Source organism: Histomonas meleagridis, assembly GCF_020186115.1.
Source record: "Histomonas meleagridis strain 2922-C6/04-10x chromosome Unknown contig_51, whole genome shotgun sequence".
In the NCBI taxonomy this organism is placed as follows: Eukaryota; Parabasalia; order Tritrichomonadida; family Dientamoebidae; genus Histomonas; species Histomonas meleagridis.
The window spans coordinates 81,518-104,297 of NW_027150894.1; the positions used below are offsets into that span (position 1 = coordinate 81,518).

Here is a 22,780-nt window from a genome sequence, read left to right on the forward strand (position 1 = left end):
AATTATTTCAGCATTTTCTTTGATATCTTTTGAAATAGTAATTCTAGGTCCAATAAAGAAAGTTGGCGTTAGGTAAGTAGTTTGAAAATGTTCGATGTTTATTGTAATATCAGAAGTAATATCTTTATCAATGCTTGTTAAGATGAAATTTGCAGAAGTAATAGAATCAAAATAAATAAGCGATTTTGAATCACTAACAGTAAAAGTAGAATCAAGTACACATTTTGATATTTGATTACCTTTCTTAAAAATAACATTATTCATATCCATTTTAACGCATGAAACAATTTCAGACACACTTATAATGACAATATTTCTTAATTTAATGGTATTTATAGCGTTAATGTTTCCAATGTCAAATGTAATTATAGGTTCAATATTGTCTTTACCAGAAATTCCTATGATTTCAAATTCTAGTGGAGCATTAACAAAAGAAATTTTTACGGAACTAGCATCACCATAAACATATAAAGTGCTACCACTATTCAATTCATCTGGATCAAAATCTTTGATTTCGTAAAATTTATCAGCATATGTTTCTTTGCATTGCTCATTTGATGTACCAATGCATATTGAATAACTTAAACATTTATTAATTAATATTAAGCAGAATATCATTCTTTAATAATGAGTAATTAAGGTTTTTGGTTCAGCTAAAAATGAAATTTCAAAAAAATTCGTGAAAAAATTGAAAAATTGAGAGAAAAATATTTATGTTTTTATGATATAGGTTTTTGACTTTAAATACTTAATATCTATGAAAATTGTGTGAATTTTTATAAAAATAGGATAGAGCACTTTATACTTTTTTTCGATGAATTGATACTAATAATAAATAATAATGAACGTTCACATTTATTACTAATTTCAAACAGAAGTATAAAATATTATATAAAATCAAAACACATTTTTACATATATTAAAATACATTATTCAGCTTCATCACTACTTTTTGAGGAATGTTTTTCTATTTCATCTTCCTCTTCAACATTTATTTTGATTTTTTCTTCGTTATTTGATTCTTCAATCGAAAGTAATTCTTGTTCAACTTGTTTTTGATGTCGATGATGATGTCTGTGATGTCTTTTCTTTTTGTCTTGTTTATCTGAGAGCAAAAATCCTGAAAAAGAATAAATAAACGCTCCGAAACATAATGAAATTGTTCCGAAAATTTGGAGCAATGTCCATTGTGTATCGCCATATATTAAGTGTGAAATGATAAGGGTTGGAACAAACCTTAGTTGTGCTAATATTATACCCGAAATCATTGATATCTTTTTAGTGATAGATAAATTAACTAATTGGAAAATTTCACCAATGATCGATCCAACGACAATAAATAACCAGGTTTGGGATGTAAGTATCTTCCCCATGTTTATCCATGCGCCTGGTTCGAGATAAAGTGAGAAAAATGTAATTGGAATACAGGCAATGAAATATCGCCATGCTAAAAATGTTAATAATGAAATGCTTCTTTCACTCCCTTCGATTATGTTCATGGATTTTTTGAGTGAAACAGATGAAAAGGTTTGGAAAATAATTGAAATAAATTGTAACAAAAATTGTCCAAATGATGGCATTTTGTCTGTAGACCATTGGAACTTAGCAGAAATTAAAATAGTACCTACAATTACAAATGAAACTGATACAACAAAATAAAGTGTAATTTTTTCTTTTAAAAATATGGCAGCAAAAAGACCTTGCCAAACAACACCTGATACTTTGAATATAACAGTGAAGTCTACATCTGAAACAAATATACCAAGATTATTGGAGCACATCATGATTCCATAAGTCATTGAAGAGAAGATAAGATGCCAAATAATTTCTTTTGGTGGAATTAGCCATCTTGTTGATTTAGGGAAACCTAAATTAACCCATGCAGCAAGTAATCCTTCTGGAATTGATAGAATCATTTGTAATAAAGTTAGGAACAAAGGAAAAGGAGCAAAAGAAAATAGCTCCTTATTAAATACTGGGAAAATTGAAGTTAATGTCCATTGTATAACAATTAAAATGACAATGGTTGCTGTGGATCTACAATCAGCCATTACATAAGAGGACGTTTATTATATGGAATACGTTAAGCAAAAGACGTTTAAATTAAAAAATCTATTTTATTCGAAACAAAGATTCTTCAATCTGTAAACTTTGCATACTCTTTAGTCCATTTACGGGCAGTTTCTTCCGCTTCTGCTTTGTTTTTAATCCAATGATTTGCAACATTTGTATCAAGTGGATCTTCAGGGTTTGGATCAGAAAGTAGTGATTGAACTGATAATAAAACTGTTGATATTTTTAATACAGGAGTCCACTTATTTTTCAAAATATCTAAGCAAATTCGTCCAATTTTGTCAACATTTGGATGATATATTTTTGTAAGAAACCTAACCTTTGGTGGAGTGATAGGATATCCATCTGGCAAGAAAACTTCTAATTTAAATAATCCGTCTTCATATGGAGAATTTACAGGTCCAAGAATTCTTGCTTCAAAATATCGATTGTTGTCTGGATATGGTTTTGCAGTAATTCCACTTGGCGGTGATGTTGCTAATTCTTTTATTTCTCGGGCAATCCTCACATCACTGTTCATCAGAACCAATGTGTCACTTTTTGCTTATGGCTTTTGCAAAACTTTAAAAAAAGCATAAAAGTTGGTGAAAGAAATGTTTCCTACAAAGATCATAGCCATAAGACTGAACGCCCAGTGTATTATTTATTTTTAGATTCTTTTTCATTTGTTATTAATTTTTGATTATCTTATGGACAAATTCCAAATATTTCATAACATTCATCATCCTTAAACTAATTTTTTAGGAATATTCACAAATTGTTAGTTGCCTTAAACAAAAAAGAAAAAATCACGTTGAAGAAGTTTTCAAAAAGTGACTTCGGATCAAATGACACTTTTAAAAGTGACAAAAAGAAATGTCAGCCGAAGGGACTGTCACCGTGAAAATCGCTCTTATTGGTAGTACAATGGTTGGTAAGACCTCACTTATGGTTAAGTATTGCAAAGGCACATTTAGTGAAGACTACATTGCCACACTAGGTGTCCAATTTCTAGAGCGTACCATCAAAGTTAAGAACACTCCAGTTAACCTTGTCATCTGGGATATTGGTGGTCAAAAGAACTTTATGGACATGCTTAACATTTGCTGTGAAGGAGCTCATGCCATGATTTTCATGTTTGATTTAGCCAATATCAAATCCTTAACAGCACTTCGAGATTGGTACAAAGCAGCATACCAATGCAACCAAACAGCACGCGTCTTTTTAGTCGGCAATAAGTTCGATAAATACTTCGAGCTCCCCGAACAAGAAAGAATTGCCATTACAAACAAAGCAAAGAAGTTCGCAGCGGCTATTGGGGCACCCCTGGTTTATTGTTCTAACACTCATTCAATTAACGTTAAGAAACTGTTCCAAATTGTAATTGGTTCCGTTTTCGGACTGAACTTAAAAGTGGAAAAGGTCGAGGACCCAAGCAAGCCAGTCATAATTTTCTAAAAAAAATAATTTTTTTCGAAATTTTATCAAAAAAAAAATATGTTCTATATAAATATATTCATCAAAATTATTCGGATTCTTCTTCACTAAAATCATTGTACCAAGGAGTATTGGATGTTAAAAAGCCCATCATTTGATGGATCTTTTCGAGCCACCTCTCACCTTTGATCTTGTATTCATCAAGTTCCGATAGTTTTTCTTCATATTCGTTGGACTCAAGTACCAACAATTCAAGGATTTCAGCCATGGGTTTGCCTAAATATGTAGTTTCATTGGCTTCATCAATGAGTTTATCTATAATAAGAGCTTTCTCTATAATAGATTGTGCATCTTTTGGAATTTGATCTCTTGTATATGCAATTCCTGGTGGAAAATCTTTGGGATCAATATGTGCAAAATTTTGTATATTACCAATGACATTCGTCATTGCCTGAAGTTGGTCCTGAAACATAGTCTGTAAAAGCTGAACATGATCTCTCAGCTTGCGTTGGTTTTCCATATATTTGAACAAACATAGTTAAATAATTGAATTAATTTTAATTCGTCACATCTTTTTTTCTCAAATTGAAAATTGTCAATTAGTACTGGTCGAGCAAAAAAATGGAAGAAAAGCTTCAGTACTTCACAGACATTTGTAATTTAGCAGATTACAAATTAATGAAAACTCTTATTGATGATACAAAAGATGATCCAAAGCCAGTTGTCAAAAAAGAGAAAAAGAATTCTGATAAAAAACAACCAAAAGCAGTAAACAAACAAGAGGAAATTGACCCAGAAGCAGGACCATCTGCTCCAAAGGAAAAAGGAAAAATTGAAGTTGCAAAAGAAAATTATAAAAAATTAAGAAAAGAAGCAACTCAAAGAAGCAAAGCTGAAAACAAAAACGCAGAAACAAAGAGAAATGAAAAAGGTGGGAATGAAAATAAAAAGAGTCAAAAACTTGATAAACCTTTTAATAAAAAATTCGAAAAGCCAAACAAAAAATTCAACAAGCCAAACAAAGGAAAAGGAAACAAGCGCAAGTAAATGGTTTGAGTTTAAATTATTCAATAAAATTTCATAATGATATTTATAAACTTTTTTCAATGAAAAAAAATGAACACCTTGCTTGTAATAGTAAAAGAACAAATTCTTTTTCACGTGAAATTTGTTTGTTCTGCGGATTACCAAGAAGAAGTATTTAAGCGGATAAATGGTCGGATAAAATGCAACCTCCACCTCCCGTAGCAGTTTTGCGAGGGCATAAATCCTCTGTCACTTCATTGTGTTTCATCCCTGATCGCCTTATTTCTGCTTCCAGCGGATGTGAACTTTTTATTTGGGACATTCAATCCAGAAGAATTATATCAACTCTTCATAAATCAGAGGAAAATGATGATGGGTTTCTTCGTGCAGTAGCCAATGATAAAACAATCTATGTTAATTCCAGACTTGGCCGAATTTTTTCATATGATATGAATGGTCAGCTCATCAAAGAAATTAGTACAGGAATCACAGCAGGTTTTGCCGGGTGTCGACTTCAAGGCACAGATCTCTTATTTGCAGATGCATTTAATGGGCGTGTTTATGTATATGATACAAATCAAGGTACACATTTTCCTATTCTTGATTATAAAAACCATGGGATGATTATGGATATTTCTGTTTTCAACGAATATTTTAGCCTCGCTCTTGAAGATTCCACAGTTGTTGTTTATGATTCACGAAATACAGCCGAACCAGTTTGGTCACATGAAATGAAGCTCAAAGATCCAATTATATCATTAGCTACTGTGAATGAAAACAAATGTGTTGTAGGAAGTAGTCAAAAAGAAGTTTATGAAGTTACGCCAACAGGAAAAAGCGTTTTCTACGAGATGCCGCATGCGGGCGTTGATGACATTGCCATACGATGCGATGGGAGAATTTGGGCGACTGCTGGATGGGATGGAAGAGTTCGATTGTTCGATGCGAAGAAAAAGATACCATTGGCAGTGTTAAAGCACCATAGAGGAGGAATACACACCGTTGCGTTTGCTCAAGATGGTTTGCTCGCAAGTGGAGGTGATGATAGAGGTATAGCAATTTGGTCACTCTATAGAAAGTAAAATTACTTAATATTGTAAGAAGTAAAAGAACCCAAAACAACAAATTTGAATCGTTTCACATGAGATTGGAAAACAACTATAAAAACTTTAACATGTTTAAAAATTAGTAAGCATCTACAGATGAATATATATTCCCAAAATAAAGATTTCAATACATATCTAAGCATCTGAATATACCCGTGTTGTTCAATATCTCATTGAAGATGAACATTCATTGAATTTGCAAATTTAAGCATTAAAAGATCAAAGTATTAAACGGTCGTTCGATGGAAATTAGAATACTTTATTTGTAGACCGTTTGTAGTTTAACATGCAATGATATAACGGTCGTTTGAAAGATGGAAGATAAAGAATAAAAAACACATTAACAAAGTAGAAAATTATTTAAAAATGATATGATCGTTTAGGAGTTCCTTTCTAAAGAGGCAAATCAACATCAGTTCCGGTGATTTTCATCTTCAAATATTGATAAATAAAATCACTATAAATAAGTGTTTGTAAAATTCCTGTAATCCAAACAACCTTAGGTGTTGATCCAGTGTCTGAGGCAACTTTATAGATCCAATTCAAAAGATAGAACAATCGGTAAATGCCAAGGAAGAAAATGTATTCAAGGTTGATAACATCAAGTTTGAAGGACCTTTTAAGTAAAAGCAATTGTGGGAAAATGGCAAAGCTTTCTACCCATAGGGAAAAAGTATGTAGGAAACTTTCGAATGATTTTCTAGGCATTGAAATTAAAGAAAAAGGAATACAAATAACAATGATAAAAATTATGCGAAATGTATCATGCCTTTTTTCATATGTTCTAGATAACTTTGTGAGCATTAAAATAACAATTAATGCTTCTGAAAATATGTAAAATATTTTGAAGAAAATGTTGTAAAAAGGTGGGTAAAAGAAGTACTGGTTGATATACCTTGTTGCGAATACGATTAAATAAAGAATATGTGTTTTAAGTGAAACGCCATTACAAGTTCGTTTAGAAATCATTTTATACAAAAGGATGCAAACTGATATTAAATGGGAAAAGTCTGCTAAGTAACGGAAAATGTTCCATTCTAGAACCATTTTTGTTAATAGTAATCTAACAAACCTAGTCAATTGTTGTCAGACAAAACGGTTGAAATCCTTAAGTTAAAAAAAAATCAAAATTATAATATAAAAGTTCATCAGATTTTTTTATATATTAAAGAAATCTCATAACAATATGAATTAAAATGAAAATTTATTCGAAAAAAGTATTAAAATAAGAAATTAATGAAAATAAAAACGCATATAAACATGATCAAACTAAACAACCAAAAGAAAAACGATTATTTTTTATAAAGTTTTTATTTAAATTTTCAATATTTTTGTTTTAAAAGTATAGATATTCATATTCACTATGAATTATTATATCCATTGATCATTATCTTTATCAATATATTCTTTGAAATCACCGCCAACGTATTCAGTTTGATCTTTATTATCATCATTTGATGAAAAAGATTTTCCTGATTTTGTAACTAAATTTTGATTATTAGCTTTTTTAACAACAAAAACAACAATTCCAATAATCAAAAGAACAATTATAATTGCACCGCATATTATACCAATTAATACATTTGTTGGAATAGTTTTTGCATTATTGATCTCGCTTTCCACAATAATTGTGTAAAATCTGGTGTAAATATTATACTGTGAAGTGTATTGATAAATTGTATAATTATAATAGATGACTTGTGAATGCGTAAAGGTATAACTTGTTTCAATATATGTATTTATTAATGTGTTCGATAAGTATGTGTTAACAATAAATGTTTGCGTAACAGAATAAAAATTAATTAATGAAAATGAAATTGAAATACTTGGAAATAACGAATTTGTAAATTCATTGGATTGAGTAAATATATTTGAATTAGTAAATATATTTGAATTAGTGAATGTATTAGATTGAGTTAATGTATTGGATTTAGTAAATTTGTTTGAATTGGTAAATGTGTTGGATTGAGTAAATGTATTACTTCCTGTAAATGTATTTGAATATGTATTACTTCCTGTAAATGTATTTGATTGAGTAAATGTATTTGAAAATGTATCACTTCTAGTAAATGTAAGTGTTGACCATAAATATATATCACATTCTGAAAGCATTTTATGTGAAACATTAAGAGTTCCAAATGTCGCGTTTTGATATAAATATGATGTCATAACATATTTCGTTAAAATATCAGAAAATGCATTTGAACTTATGTATGTTGGTGATGTAATACCTTCGTAATAAATACAGTTAAGTTTTTGACATGAACAAAATGCATTATCCCCAATCGTTGTTACATTTTCGCCAATAATAACTGTGACTAAATTACTACATGATAAAAATGCAGAACTTCCAATCGTTGTAACTGAATTTGGAATTGTAATATTTGTTAATGATGAACAATATTGAAATGTATAATCACAAATTCGTACTAAATTTTCTGATATATTAATAGTAATTAAATCGGAACATGATTCAAATCCATAAGATCCAATCGTTGTAACTGAATTTGGAATAATAATATTTGTTAATGATGAACATGATCGAAATGCTGATTTATTAATTGTTTCTAAATTTTCATTAAGATGAACTGTTACTAAATTACGACATGATAAAAATGCAGAACTTCCAATAATTGTAATTGATGAATAAAGTTTAATTGAAATTATTGTTTCCCATTGATAAAAAGCATTAGATTCTATCTCAGAAATACCTTCATTAATGATAATATGTTTCACTTGTTCTTTATATGTTTTTCTATTTGAATATTCACTAGAATTATTAATAATTAAAGTTTGCGTATCTGAATCAAATGTTTCATGAGTTTCAATAAAAAAGAGAATAAATAAAAATGAAATAATTTTATAATTAATTTTATAACTTTTATTCGTTTTATTGAAATAATAATGAAATAATTTAATAAAAAATAATAGAATTAAAATATTATTATATAAAAAATTAAAGATAATACAAAAGATTAACTTGAAATATTCAAAAATGTTCATAAAATTAAATGAAAAATAGTTTTGTTTCGCAAAGAATCTAACATCCATGATTTTTTGGTGTGACATGTTTGTTAAAAGAGTTGATTTATTAAAAGATAGTGGAATATTGATGTTTATTTGTATGAAAGAAGAAATAAAATGTATGATGTTCAAATATTTTGAAAAGAGAAAATTTATGAAATTTTTAACATGGGATAACATGAAATCTTCTATATGGGGCAAATTTTTTCCTTGAAATAGACCTGATTTAATGTTTTTGTATGAATGAGAAATATATTTGGACATTCTGATCGCGTATGACCGAGCACGTTAAAGTATCGCCATGCACAGTAGAAAATTTCTGTGTATCTTAACAAAAGTGTTATCGGGTTTTGCAGGAACAGAAAAGGAAGCACATACATAAAATTAACGTGCTTTTTCGGCCTGCCTGTTTTTTATCGTATTTAACTAACCGCTACAACTCAGAAGCGTGATGCATCATATACAATAAAATGAAGTTTCCAATCATTTTTTGCTCATCTATTTATAAAAAATGGACTAAATTTTATCATTTTCATGTTTATTAAGGAAATTAACATTTAAGTACTCAAATCATCATATTTAAGAGAATGATTTCATTTTTGTGATATTAGAAATTAAATATAATTATAATTTTTCTTTCAAGGATAGATCATACAAAACATATATTTTCTCATTTATAATTAAATTCTCAGACATTTGTTATTCTACAAAATAAATTACGTAATTAAGCACGTACACAGATCAAAAACATAAAATAAAATCTTTTTCGATACAAAATTTATAGAACAAAAATTCCTTTTCTTGATAATATCATAAGCACACAAAGGATTATTAAACAAACAAAAATTGATATATAGCCTGTTGTATTACGAGATTCACATGCAATCCAACGCGCTTGCAATTCAAGCGGAACATTATAATATATTCTTTGTGGATTTTTTTCAACAGATTTACGGAAAATACGACTTACAAAATGTGATATTACTATCGCAACTAATGCGCTTAATGCTAAATATGGTAATAATTGTGTTGATGTGATTTGAGTAGTAAACCATCTCATATTCTTTCTGGCAAAAAAGGCTAAAACTGATCCAGCATAAGCACATACATGCCAGGTAGCAACAATACCCCATGCAATTGCATTTAGTGTTGGATTTAAAGTTCTTAAAAGTCTATTTTCGAGATTTTGTCCATCATAAAAATGTCGAACTGTAAAATATTCAATGCATTCTCGACATGCAAACATATCATTAATAATTCCATAAACATTACCAACTAGAACAGTAATTCCAATGATTCTGATTGATTCCTTCGATGAAAAAAGTGAAAGCAAAGCGAGTATAAAAGCTAATCCAGCAGCTCCTAAAACAGCAGAATATTTTCTATTGAAAAGAGAATGCTTAATTTGAACCATTAAATCCAATTTTTTTTTGGCATTTTTTAGATGTCATTTTACTCCCATCAAATTTAAATGTACATAATAAACCGAATCTTATCAAAATTCAACGCAAAATTCGGTTTTAATTACATCAATCTTTGATGTATAAATTGATTTTGTTTTATGGAACCAAAAATAATAATCGACTTATATACAAAGCTTTCTTCAAGCAATCAAGAGTGGATAACAGAGATATCTGATAAATTTGTTATGATTGTACAAAATCCAAATAATATTCCATCTCTAATTACAGCTTTTTTTCAAACTGAAAACGAATTTGTTAAAAAAGGCATTTTATTAGGGCTTGAAAAATGTATTACGATTTCAATTTCAAGTTTTGATGTTAATCAAATAATTTATCTTTCTCATCATCTTTTAGAGATATTAAAAGGAGAAATTGGGTCAACAATTACCATTGACATTTTATCCTTAATTTTATCCAATTACCATGACCCTATTTTAGAAATTGAAAATTATTTGAAAAATTCAGACAAATTAACTAGCCATTATTTTACATTATTTTCCAAATACTCATCACATAATCATCATATTCCATTAGAAATCATCCTTAATAAAATTCATATCGGAATTGAATCTAATGAAATCAAAACACAAATTTCTTCTTTTTGTTTATTAGCACTTTCATATCCAATACATAAATCCATTGATATTCTTATTACATATACTGCACAAATTCGAAATATATTCGAAAAACTTTTTTTACCAGATACAGATTATCTACAAATTTTATTATTTCTTAAAGTTATTAAATATTTCAAAGTTACACAAATTGATGTTATTGAAATATTTTGTCCAATTTCCGAAATAATACTAAATTTAAAAACATTAAATTTAACAAATACACAAATTCTTATATTTATTGATTATATCAATGAACGAATAACAGAAACGAACATTGAATCAACAGATTTATTATATATATTCGATGTATTTATTGAGTTATGTATTAAAAATATATTCATTTGAAGTAGATGAACCAATACAATCAATTGATTTCTTTGTATATATATTACGGAAAATTCCATTTGAAGAAAGTAAAATAATTTGTTTTAATAAATTAAAATATTTATTAACAAATAATGAAATAATATATTATAAATTTACATATTTCACTTTACTTTCTTCATTTGTAATTGTTTATGGCGATTTTGATGAATTTGTTCAATTATTTTCACAATGTTTATTAATGAATAATTCCAAAGTTTTCATATTCGCATTAGAATGTTTTAATGAAATATATCAATTTATATCGAAATCGATTTGTAAAAATTCGGAATTTCTTTTTAATATATCAATAAATGCATTTCAAACATTACATAATTACATACAAATTATTGGCGATTTTTTATCGAATGTTATCATTTTTTCAGATGAAATATCTATAGATATATATAATAACATTAAAATGATTATATTTACATATTTAAGAAATGGAATTAATTCCGAAGTTTTGATATCATTACGAATTATCGAAGTATTAATCGAGAAAATTCAACTCGAAAATTATTCGGATATATTTCAAATAATAATTTTACATTTAACGAATAATGATACAAATATTAGATCTTATAGTTATTGTTTAATTACTTCATTTGTTTTAAAATTTCCTAAACAATTTCAAGAATATATTCCAATGATATTTGAGATAATTAAAAATGAAAATGATATCGAAATAATTGGACAAATTTGTTACTTCTTTGGTATTATATCAATAGTTTACAAAAATGAAATAAAAGATTTCATTCAACAAAACATTAATTTAATTATTGAACAATGTAATAATGAAGTTAATGAAGAATATGCAATAAATTCATTATCATTAATATTCCATTCATATAAATCAAAAGAATTAATTCCAATTTTATCATATTTCTATATAAATATATTTAAAAAACATAACATAAATTCAACAATTTTCATTTTATCTTCATTAGAATTAACTTTAAATGTTTTTGAAGAATATAAAGAAATTACAATTTTTAATGAAATTATCAATGATATTAACATAAATATCGAAATAGTTGATGAAAACCTTCAAATTATTTATATTGATATAATAAATTTATTATATAAATATAATAATAATTCGACATATCAATCAAATGTTATAATGAAATTATTAAAACAAATTATGAATGAATATAGTCAAGACAAAAATGAAATGTTAAATACAATTCGAAGATATTTTAAGTTAAATTTAATTGATAATGAAATAACAATAATTTTAATTAACAATTTTTGTAATTATTTAAATTGTTCAATTAAATTCATCAGAAAATATTCATTAAAATTATTATATAATATAATGAATTTAATGGATAATGAACAAATTAATTTTATTATCAAATATTCAATTGATTCATTACAAAATAATATAAACACAAAACAATCATTAAAAATCATTAAAAAAATTCTTCAAATAAATTGTAAATTGTTACCAATCGATATAATATTTCCATTAATCATTAAAAAACTTCAACAAAATATTAAAACTAAAACATTAAATAACATTATATTAATTTTAATTATCATCCAAAACAATATCCAAATAATTTCAGCAGAAGAATTCTTTAACATTATATTACCTTATATATATAATTGTACAAATCCACAAATATTTGAATTTGTTCTTTCATATTATGAAAATAATCCAAACAACAAAACATTTTTCGTTGGCTTATCCATAAAATTACTTTCGTTACATTTTTCTCAGCAAATGTTACCAATTCTAATTAAATGTTATGAAATAATACAAAATGAAACAAGTAAACATAACGAACCAATGACATTTATACACCAATATGTATCCGATCAAGAAACACTCGAAACATTTATGAAGACATTCAATTACATTTGTTTAATAACGAAAACAAATAACTACAAACAAATTAAATTGTAAAAATGATTAATAACGAAAACAAATAACTACAAACAAATTAAATTGTAAAAATGTTTAATAACGAAAACAAATAACTACAAACAAATTAAATTGTAAAAATGATTAATAACGAAAACAAATAACTACAAACAAATTAAATTGTAAAAATGATTAATAACGAAAACAAATAACTACAAACAAATTAAATTGTAAAAATGTTTAATAACGAAAACAAATAACTACAAACAAATTAAATTGTAAAAATGTTTAATAACGAAAACAAATAACTACAAACAAATTAAATTGTAAAAATGTTTAATAACGAAAACAAATAACTACAAACAAATTAAATTGTAAAAATGATTAATAACGAAAACGCAAAACAAATAACTACAAACAAATTTAATTATAAAAATGGTTAATTTCCATTCGGATTTGTTTCGATTTCAGTTTCATAAATTCCAAAATTTGTTTCTTCTCTTCATTCTTCGGCATCATCAAAGTCAGCACGCATAACATAACGCATATCATCGTCATTGGCAGCTTCGTCCTCCACTTCCTGAACATTCCCTTTACTTTATACGACAACACATACAACACAAACAATATCAAAAACATCATCAACAAATACATTTGTCTTCTTCGCATTACATCGATACATTCAAGAGCTTTCTCCGATGCAATTGTTACATTCCGTACGTCTTCTTGTAACTTATCGATTGCTTCCATTACCATTTCATCATTTGCGTTATTAATTATATTAACAATGTAATTAATTTCATTACCTTCTTCGATATTTTCATTGTTATTCGGTATATAAAACGACTTAACTTCAATCGACGTCGTTATTAAATTACTTAACTGCTGCGCGATCGATGCCACAATTCGACTTCGTCCAACGCTGTTAATGATAGTGTTCGCTTTGGAGAGAAAGAACCGAAGTTTCCGGCGATGAAATTTCTGTATCTTTTGGAGATAACTTTGAAGATGTGGAGAAAACGCTTGGCTCGACGAGTCCATGAAGCAGAGTATCAGCTGCGCGTAGTCCGACAACGAAATTAAGATATCTTCGAGATCAAAATTCAGCCGACTTCGGTCAGGAATAAGTCCGGGAGTGTCAATGAGGGTAACAAGTGACGGGCGTTGGCATCGTGGAAGGCATATCTCTGTTTTGATGTGATTTTGATAATTTTGAATATCTTTGATTTTGCGTAATATGCGAAACTTGTCAACTGTGGACTGGCCATCGAGTGTGGAGTCGTATGCGCCTGATGTGATGAACGTGATCGAAGAGGTTTCGATCGAAACTGAAACATTTTGGATCTCCTTCTGATAGTACCAGTTGATGAAACTCGACTTCCCGGTGGAGTGGTCCCCGATCAGGAGGATGAACGTATGCTGCGGAGGTTCAGATATTGGCTTCGACATATTTTTGTTGACCCATTTGTTTTTGGCTATATCGTTCAAGCCGAGCCTTCGCTCACTGTATATCCGTGCGATGCTTTGGATGATGGACTCGTTGGCTTGTGGCTCAACTGTTAATTCCATTGCGACCAAATAACATTTGAAACCATTTCCGAACAAACTTTCTCAAATTTTTATGATCAATAAACGGTCGTTTTGTGTATTTGCAAATTAAAGAAATTGTTTAAATTCGATACTAAAAACTGGTTTACGTCCTTAAACTCATGAAAATTAAAACAAAAGTAAAATTTGCGCTTTTTTGAGGTTTGGCAAATTTTGGGCAATGACTAATTTTAATCAAATTAGTGCATTTTTTAAATTAATATCGTTGAAAGCAAATGCCTTCGTGTGAGTATGGTCGGTTGAAACTTTATATAAAATTATTATAACAATATGTTATTTTAGAAATCATTTTGAAATTAATTCAATGCTTGGAAACAGAAAAAGAGAACTCTTTACAAACCTGAATTATTGTGAAGCCCAAAATTGCATTGCCGGCGTGCGTTTCGAGTTCACAGTACCAATATTGAAATTTGTTATAATCAAAAATACTTATGCTCTTAATTTTGGTGAATTTTGGGAATGGCCTGAAAAATCTGCCTTGGCACAATATCATCACTGTCAATTTTATAATAATAGATTTGGTTCTGAAGGATCAGCTATAACTTTTTTTCACTGGATGAACAGACCACATGTTGGAGATTGTTTCTTTTCAGGTTCCAATGGCAAATCACAAAGTGATATCTATGTTTATGTTAAGGATAGCATTGGGAGGAGATTACAAAAATACCCTCTTTTCGAAATTTCGACTGTACAATCTTTCGAAATTCGATCTGATTTCGACCATACTTTTTCTGGAATTTTGGATTATTTCCTATATAGTAATGTTGCATATTAGATGTGTTTATTTTCTAAACTATTATCCTTTATCATTTTCATTAAAAATTTTGAGAAAAAGTGAAAATATATGAAAAAATCAACTTAGTCGATAATAAATCGAGTGCAACTTTTTATATAAAGTGGCGGTGGTCTTTATTTATTTATGAATAAAAATATATGATTTATTATTTAAAAAAATGTGATTGTTAAATAAAAATATTTTTTGCATGGATTTTTATGAATGATTGAAATTTTGGTGAAGTGAAAAAACTAATGTGAAGTGATTTTTTCTTTATTTATTAGATATATTTATTTTTTTTTAAACTATTATCTTGTATCATTTTTATTGAAATTTTTGAGAAAAAGTGAAAATACATAAAAAAAAAACGACTTCTCCAACATTCATGAAAATCCAACTTTTTATATGAAGTGGAACTGGTCTTTATTTATATGTGGATAAAAATATATTATTTTATTTTTTGAAAATATTTGATTATTTTTTGAAAATATTTTTTATATAAATTTTTATATCTGATCAATATTCTGGTGAAGTGAAGAAAGCCGATAGGAAAATGTTTTTTTCCACCTTGTTTTATATCATATTTTCTCATTAATATATGAGAACATTTAGTCAATATTAAAGTCCATACTATGAACTTACTACAATCTTTGATTAAAAATTGATTTCCTTAAATTTAATATTTTTCTTAAAGAAATGAGAATTATTTATGTTTAATAATTCTTTCTTAGATTTATTACTCACTTATTTATTACAAAATATTTTTTCTTTAAATAAATACACTATAAAACTTCAGTTATAATTTTCAAGATAATTAAACGGTAAAATAACTTTTGGCGTTTACATTTGTATAACATATATTCGAAAGAAGAGAAATGGTGTCATATTGAATTATAATCACAAAATATTTTGTGAGAGATAGATTAGGTCCAAATGTTCGGTCACTACTTAGTCGTGCGGAGGTGCCTCCATTGGCTGACTTGAGAAAAATGGTTTGCAACATACTCCGAGGGCTGTGAGCGATTGTGAATTTTGGTGATCTAACAGACTTAGTCATGAAACATATAAATATGCGCCTTCAACTTGATGTCAGTGCTTCATATAATGCTTAGCGAGATCTGTTCTCTACATAATAAAGAAGTCAATTAAAAATATTATTATATATTAACAAAATGATCCTCTTTGAAATCTTCAACAAATGGATCTTCAGCAATGTTCGACATTTGATTAGGAACTGAAAATCCTTCTGTCGTATTATTGTCATTCGTTTCAACACTTATCGCGTTTTCTTCATTTTTGGTTTTGTTTCGTTGATGATTAAGAAATATAACAACAATTATTATAATTAGAATAATAACTATTATTACACAAACAATAATGATAATAATAACAGTATTCGTTTGTTTCTCATTATCATTTCCTTCATTTTGATTGAAAATAGTAAAGAAATCTGAATAATAACTTAAATATGTCGAATATTGAATAATCGTATAATTATAATATAAATATTCTGTGACAAAATATGTAATAGATGAAGATAACATTGAAATGATATATGTGTTTGATAAAAATGAATAATTTGAAATTGTTTGTATAAATGATATCGTATATTTCAATGTTAATGAATATGAAAATGTTGTGAAATATTCAAATGAATTCTCTATTATAAATGAATTAGACTTACTAAATGAATTTGACTTAGAAAATGTATTTGATTGTGAATATGTATTTGATTTAGTAAATGTATTTGTGAATGTATTTGATTCAGTGAATGTATATGTTGAAAAGCACTCTGGAACTGTTTCATATGTCACATCAAATTTACCAAATGTTTTACTTTGATATGTGTTTAATACCATGATTTCAACTGTAACATAAATAAAAGCATTTGCATCAATTGTGGGCTCATTTTCACCATAAAAGTAAACACATGTGAGACTATTACAAGAATTAAATGCGAAAATTTCGATTTTATTTACATTTTTTCCAATGTAAACAGTGGTTAAACAGGTACATGATGAGAATAAACCCTCTGAAATTGTTGTGACTTTGCTTGAAATTGAAAATGATTTAAGTTTAGTGCATCTGCATAATGCATATTCTCCAAAACTTTCAATGTTATCACAATTTGTAATCTCTTCTAAATTCGAATAATAAAATGAAATATCTCGAATATAAGTAACTGTTGATGGGATTTTATATGTATTTCCTTCTTTAGCTGCTGGATAATAATAAATAGTTTTAACATTTTTATCATAAAGAACATCATCATCATTTAAATTACAAAAATACGGATTGTTTTCAGACACTTTATAAAACTTAACATTCGGACATGATATAAAAACAGCATTACCAAATGAACTTACTGATGCTGGGAAAGTGATATTCTGTAATTGACCGCACTGCTCAAATGCACGACTTCCAAATGATTGAACATTTTCTCCAATTATAACTGATTCTAAATTTAAACATCGAAAAAATGCACTATATCCAATCGATGTTACAGAATCACCAATTATAACTGAAACTAAAGAAGTCCAATGGGAAAATGCATTATCTGATATTGCTGTAACTCCACTTTCAATTATAAGATTTAACGTTATGTTTTGGTAATAAGATCTTTCATCAAATTCACTTGAAGTAGTGATGGTAAGTGTTGATGTTTCTGTAGAAAATGTTTCACTTGTATGAATGAAAAAAATAATGAATATTAAAGGAAGGAATTTGTTTTTTATTGTTTTAATATGTTTTATTAATTTATCAAATAAATTTATTGATATGTGTTTCATTTTGTTGAAAAATAATTTGGTGACAAAAAAAGTGAGTAAAATTACTAGAAAAATATTAAATAAAAAAGAAAATACATTGAATATATATTCGTTATTCACTGTAGAAAAGAAATAATGGACATTAAAAACATGAGAAATTTTTTTTGTCTTTTGATTTTTAAGAAATAAAATATTCACTGGAGTTAATACATGAGATGACATAATAGGACTTAGTTGATGTGTAATTAGAAATACTAATGGTTTGTTGGTATTAATATGAATTAAAGATTTTGATGAAAAATGTTCATTTTTTGTAATATTTATTGAATAGAGGCTGAAGCCAGTCACCGATAAATCATTCATATCGAAAATATTACATGAACAAAATTTGAGTTGCAGCAAAAGGATCTGGTAAATCATGCCTCAGGAACTAAATTTGTATAGTTTACATGTTCAACAAATTTCAATTCTAAAACTATCAAAGTTTTGGAGGTAAATAATGAGAAACTTAATGTGCTTTGTTAGTAACAAATTGTTACTTAAAATGTGTTACTGTTCAGTAAGGCGCTGGGTTAAGCTCAGGGAAAACCTGATTTTGAAGCCAAAAAAAAAAATAAAAAAAAAAACTACAAAGGTTGGTAAAAGTTGAAATAAGAATTTTGTGTTTGAATGGTTTACAATATATAATTGTTAGGTTTATCTCCAAAAATTGCCAATATTATCCAATTGTATCTTAATTCATTGGAATATTTTATTATTAAAGTCACTCTGCATCATCAAAAGTATGAAGAGAACGTTTATCTAATTTAATAACTTTACTTGATTTAATTTTCAATTGAAAATTATGTAATATTTAGTCGGAACCACTTTGTTTTGGTTTTATTATCAAAACAAAATCAAAAAAAAAGATACCAACAAGAGTTCTCAAATTAGCATTGTGATGCCGCCATTTAAGATCACATCATCAATATGGATTCCATATCGGCCTTTTCACTGAGCTTCTTGTTCACAAATGTGGCACACTTATCAGAGGTCGAATGGACAAAGCCTTGTTTGTGTCAAACTGACTTTTTCTTAACTCGGACTTGAAAACTTGCCATGCAAAATTGTGTAAATCATTCAATTGCAAATTTCATAACCAAAACATAAATTTCTTGTTATAAAGCTATAATATATTAACGAAAAATATAACCTAAAACTAAAATAAATATGTTTTAAAAAATTTTACATTTTGGTTTCTTATTTGTCACTACACGAACGACAAGGTTCACGTTTACAAAGGGAGTTCACTTTTATAACCGTAAATACAAAATCATTTTATTGCTGTAAATGTTTCGTGCTCCTCCATTACGTGTGAATGGATACAGACTAATGTTCTGTCAGTCACACACAAGGAACTCGTACGTATACACGGCAACAAAGCCACCATCACCGAAAAAGTTTTCATTGAAATTCATTTTCGTTACAAAAGAAAATATAGAAAGGATTGAGAAAGAATGTCAAATACAGTCAGAAATACAACATCCTTATATTATGCCAATATTAGAACAATTCCAACACGATAATTTTAGAGTTCTTGTGATGCCAAAAGCTATTGGTGAAACTTTGATTAATACAAGAGATAGATTCAATGTCTCGATACGCTTTATCGCGATTGTTATGTTTAGAACTGCTACAGCTCTTGCAGCATTACATAGAAATAATATTCTTCACGGAGATATAAAACCAGCTAACATTGTTATAGAGAACTCAGACAGTGAAGATCCAGTACCAAAAATCATTGATTTTGGACATGCCGTAAAATTAGAAGATAATGAATCTTGTCATTGTCACTTAATGACATGTGTTTATTCATCTCCAGAGCTTCTTAATAACCAGCCACATTCATATCCATCTGATGTGTTCTCATATGGATTAACATTTTATTATCTCGTTACACAAAATAACCTTTTGCATTTAAAGGAAATTGCAGAAATGTATCAGGAGGCTATGAAAATAAAGCCTGATTATAGTGATCCTCTTTGGTCAAAGTATCCAGATTTGAAAGATCTGATACAAAAAACAATCGAATTTGACCCAAAGAAAAGAATTACTGCGGAAGAAATAATGGAACATCCGTTCTTCGAGAAAGTGCTCGGGTGGGATTGGATCAACAACGAGCGAAAATCTATTTACTCGAAGTCAAACGTTTTCTTGGATATCGAAGAGAAAGAATTCGATGACTGCCTCGGAGTATAAATATTTTTAATATAGAGAATAAAAAACGATTTATTTAAAATTCTTTTTTTATTTAAGTAAACTAATCAAAATTGATAAGTTTACACACTATCGTTAAAGTAATTTGCAATCAAATATTTTCTTATCGACTAAAATAAACTGAAATTCTAAACAAGTTAAAGTATTACATAGTTTTAATATATTGGAAAAAAAATAATTTGATGATTTCATGGAATTGCAAAAGTGACAGAATTGATTACTGTAAAATCATTAAATGGTTTATTTTTATAAGAGGTTTACCAGAAACTGAACCGCATTCACAAATATGAAAGAAACGATAAATTTGTATTCAAACCTATCATCATAAAATGGATGCACTTCTACAAAATATACAGGCTTTATCAAAGAAACAAAGGCTTATACCAGCAGAAGAAATAATTTCAAGGGTTTTATGTGATTTTGAAGAAGAATTTAATAAGTCAACAAAATTTAATTTCGAATCTGCAGAAAAGGCATTATTCTCATTATTTTATGCAAATACGGGATGCCTTAGTCAAGGTTGTTCAATTCAAATTGGTAAATGTTTACTTTATCTTTATTCAAATCAATCATTAAAATTGTGGAATCTTTTTTCAACAGTAACAAATAAGCCCACAGTTTCTGGTGTATATGCAATTGGGTCTATTATTAGAAAAATTGGAGAACATTCGAGATCTATGATTCCAGGATTACTCAAAGTCTTAATTTCATCAAAAATCAATGCAACTCCAATCATATATGCTTTAGGTTCATGCGCTTTGAAAGCGCCCATAGAAACTCAACAATTTGCCGATAAAATTTTTAGTATTTGTCAATCTGCTTTTACAACTAAAACACCAGAAGAAACAGCACAACTTTTTGCAACAGAAACAATTCGCTATCTTATTCTAACTAATTTAATTCCAATAAGAAAAGTTCAACTTTTCATACTTGAAATTATCAATACAAATCTTGATATTTTTGTACAAGAAGAAATCCTTAATATTTGTGCACTTTGTGCATATCACCCATTAAGTAAGTTACAAAATTCTCAAAATCAAAATAGTGATTGGTCATTAAAAAAAGAAAACAAAAGCCTAACACCAGAAAACTTTCAGCAAACCTTTGAATTTCTCACCATATCTAAAAAGCATTTTCCTCAAATTCTTGGGCATTTTTTGGATTATATGCCACCAGAACTAATTTACGATAACATTTCGGTTTTATTCAAATTTGTTCGAAGCATTCAAATTTCAGAAGTCAGTCAATTAATGGCACTTTTCGGTAAAGATGTCAGAAGTGAACTTTTCCATGAAATATCATTAGAACAGCCACCATCTGTTGAACAACAACATTTATTGCGTTTATTATCATATGATGTAACATCTGATCAAGAAATAGCGGGATTGTCATTACAATTAGTTTCGTCTAAATCACCAACATCACATTTATGTGGTGCTTCATTTTTTTCCTTATTACCAGAAAAGAATCGCCAATCAGCAATACATTATTTACAAATGGCTACATTATATTTAGCAGTACCACCAGAAGATAATGAAAATCTTGAAGACGATTTACATGGAATGGCATTAATTACTTCGCATATTATTGGCTCTGCGACACAACGGAACAAACTTATTGAGTTAGTTTCACAAAACTTGAAGATTTTTTTAAATCGAGCAATTGAATGCAAAAATATATATTCATCCGAATATTACTCTATTTATTTAATATTAACAGTATTACCATCTGAATATGTCAATCAAACTAAAATTGACGAGTCATTAATGTTATTAATAAATTATATCAAAAATAATAAAATGGATAACACAAATCGTAAAATTGATTTGTTAATAACAATTGTTCGATATGTTACATCATTTTTAGCTTCACATCCAAACACAAAATTAATTGAACAATTTTTAATATTAATATCACAAAACAAAATATTACAAACACATACAACAGCACTTTGCGCAATGATCGCATCAACAGAAGCTTCAATTGCTTCAAAGATATATAAAAACTTTTTGTTTCCGACATTACTTGATTCATTACCAACACGTAATTATATAATCTCAAAAATTAAGTCTCCAATGTTACCAGCTAGTGAAACATTACATCGTGTAATTACTACTTTTAACAAACATGATATTATATATTCGAAAGTTTCGATTTCATATTTCTCACAACATGCGATTGAATTTTATCCGAATTTAATACTTTCATTAACTGATAATGAAGTCGAAAATGTTATTAATCATTTAATTAATTGTACAACTAATTTAATTGTTACACATTTATTAATATTAACATTACTTAAAAACATTGAAACGCAAAGATTATTTCCGAATAATCTTCATATGTTTTTATTGCCAATGTTAATTAATGATGAAAATGATATATTACAAATGCAAATTACTTCGGAATGTA

General features: G+C 27.8%; 8 protein-coding genes across 8 annotated transcripts; 4 read left to right on the plus strand and 4 right to left on the minus strand.

Moving 5' to 3' along the window:
• Positions 1-929: 929 nt before the first annotated feature.
• Positions 930-1,916, minus strand: GO595_006955 (uncharacterized protein; the record flags this gene model as incomplete). Its single annotated transcript, XM_067920365.1, has 1 exon — positions 930-1,916. One exon carries the CDS (start codon positions 1,914-1,916, stop codon positions 930-932), a length of 987 nt encoding a protein of 328 aa, XP_067772474.1.
• Positions 1,917-2,137: 221 nt separating this feature from the next.
• Positions 2,138-2,593, minus strand: GO595_006956 (ubiquitin-conjugating enzyme E2 36-like; the record flags this gene model as incomplete). The annotated part of the gene is made up of 1 exon (XM_067920366.1): positions 2,138-2,593. One exon carries the CDS (start codon positions 2,591-2,593, stop codon positions 2,138-2,140), a length of 456 nt encoding a protein of 151 aa, XP_067772475.1.
• Positions 2,594-2,928: 335 nt separating this feature from the next.
• On the plus strand, positions 2,929-3,510 carry GO595_006957 (Septum-promoting GTP-binding protein 1; the record flags this gene model as incomplete). Its single annotated transcript, XM_067920367.1, has 1 exon — positions 2,929-3,510. One exon carries the CDS (start codon positions 2,929-2,931, stop codon positions 3,508-3,510), a length of 582 nt encoding a protein of 193 aa, XP_067772476.1.
• A 67-nt stretch (positions 3,511-3,577) lies between these two features.
• Positions 3,578-4,009, minus strand: GO595_006958 (uncharacterized protein; the record flags this gene model as incomplete). Its single annotated transcript, XM_067920368.1, has 1 exon — positions 3,578-4,009. The coding sequence occupies one exon, from the start codon at positions 4,007-4,009 to the stop codon at positions 3,578-3,580; it is 432 nt and encodes a 143-aa protein (XP_067772477.1).
• A 101-nt stretch (positions 4,010-4,110) lies between these two features.
• GO595_006959 (uncharacterized protein) lies at positions 4,111-4,536 on the plus strand (the record flags this gene model as incomplete). Its single annotated transcript, XM_067920369.1, has 1 exon — positions 4,111-4,536. The coding sequence occupies one exon, from the start codon at positions 4,111-4,113 to the stop codon at positions 4,534-4,536; it is 426 nt and encodes a 141-aa protein (XP_067772478.1).
• Positions 4,537-4,715: 179 nt separating this feature from the next.
• GO595_006960 (guanine nucleotide-binding protein subunit beta-like protein 1) lies at positions 4,716-5,597 on the plus strand (the record flags this gene model as incomplete). Its single annotated transcript, XM_067920370.1, has 1 exon — positions 4,716-5,597. The coding sequence occupies one exon, from the start codon at positions 4,716-4,718 to the stop codon at positions 5,595-5,597; it is 882 nt and encodes a 293-aa protein (XP_067772479.1).
• Positions 5,598-13,384: 7,787 nt separating this feature from the next.
• Positions 13,385-14,530, minus strand: GO595_006961 (EH domain-containing protein 3-like protein; the record flags this gene model as incomplete). The annotated part of the gene is made up of 1 exon (XM_067920372.1): positions 13,385-14,530. One exon carries the CDS (start codon positions 14,528-14,530, stop codon positions 13,385-13,387), a length of 1,146 nt encoding a protein of 381 aa, XP_067772480.1.
• Positions 14,531-19,645: 5,115 nt separating this feature from the next.
• GO595_006962 (Pkinase-domain-containing protein) lies at positions 19,646-20,350 on the plus strand (the record flags this gene model as incomplete). Its single annotated transcript, XM_067920373.1, has 1 exon — positions 19,646-20,350. The coding sequence occupies one exon, from the start codon at positions 19,646-19,648 to the stop codon at positions 20,348-20,350; it is 705 nt and encodes a 234-aa protein (XP_067772481.1).
• Positions 20,351-22,780: the final 2,430 nt, after the last annotated feature.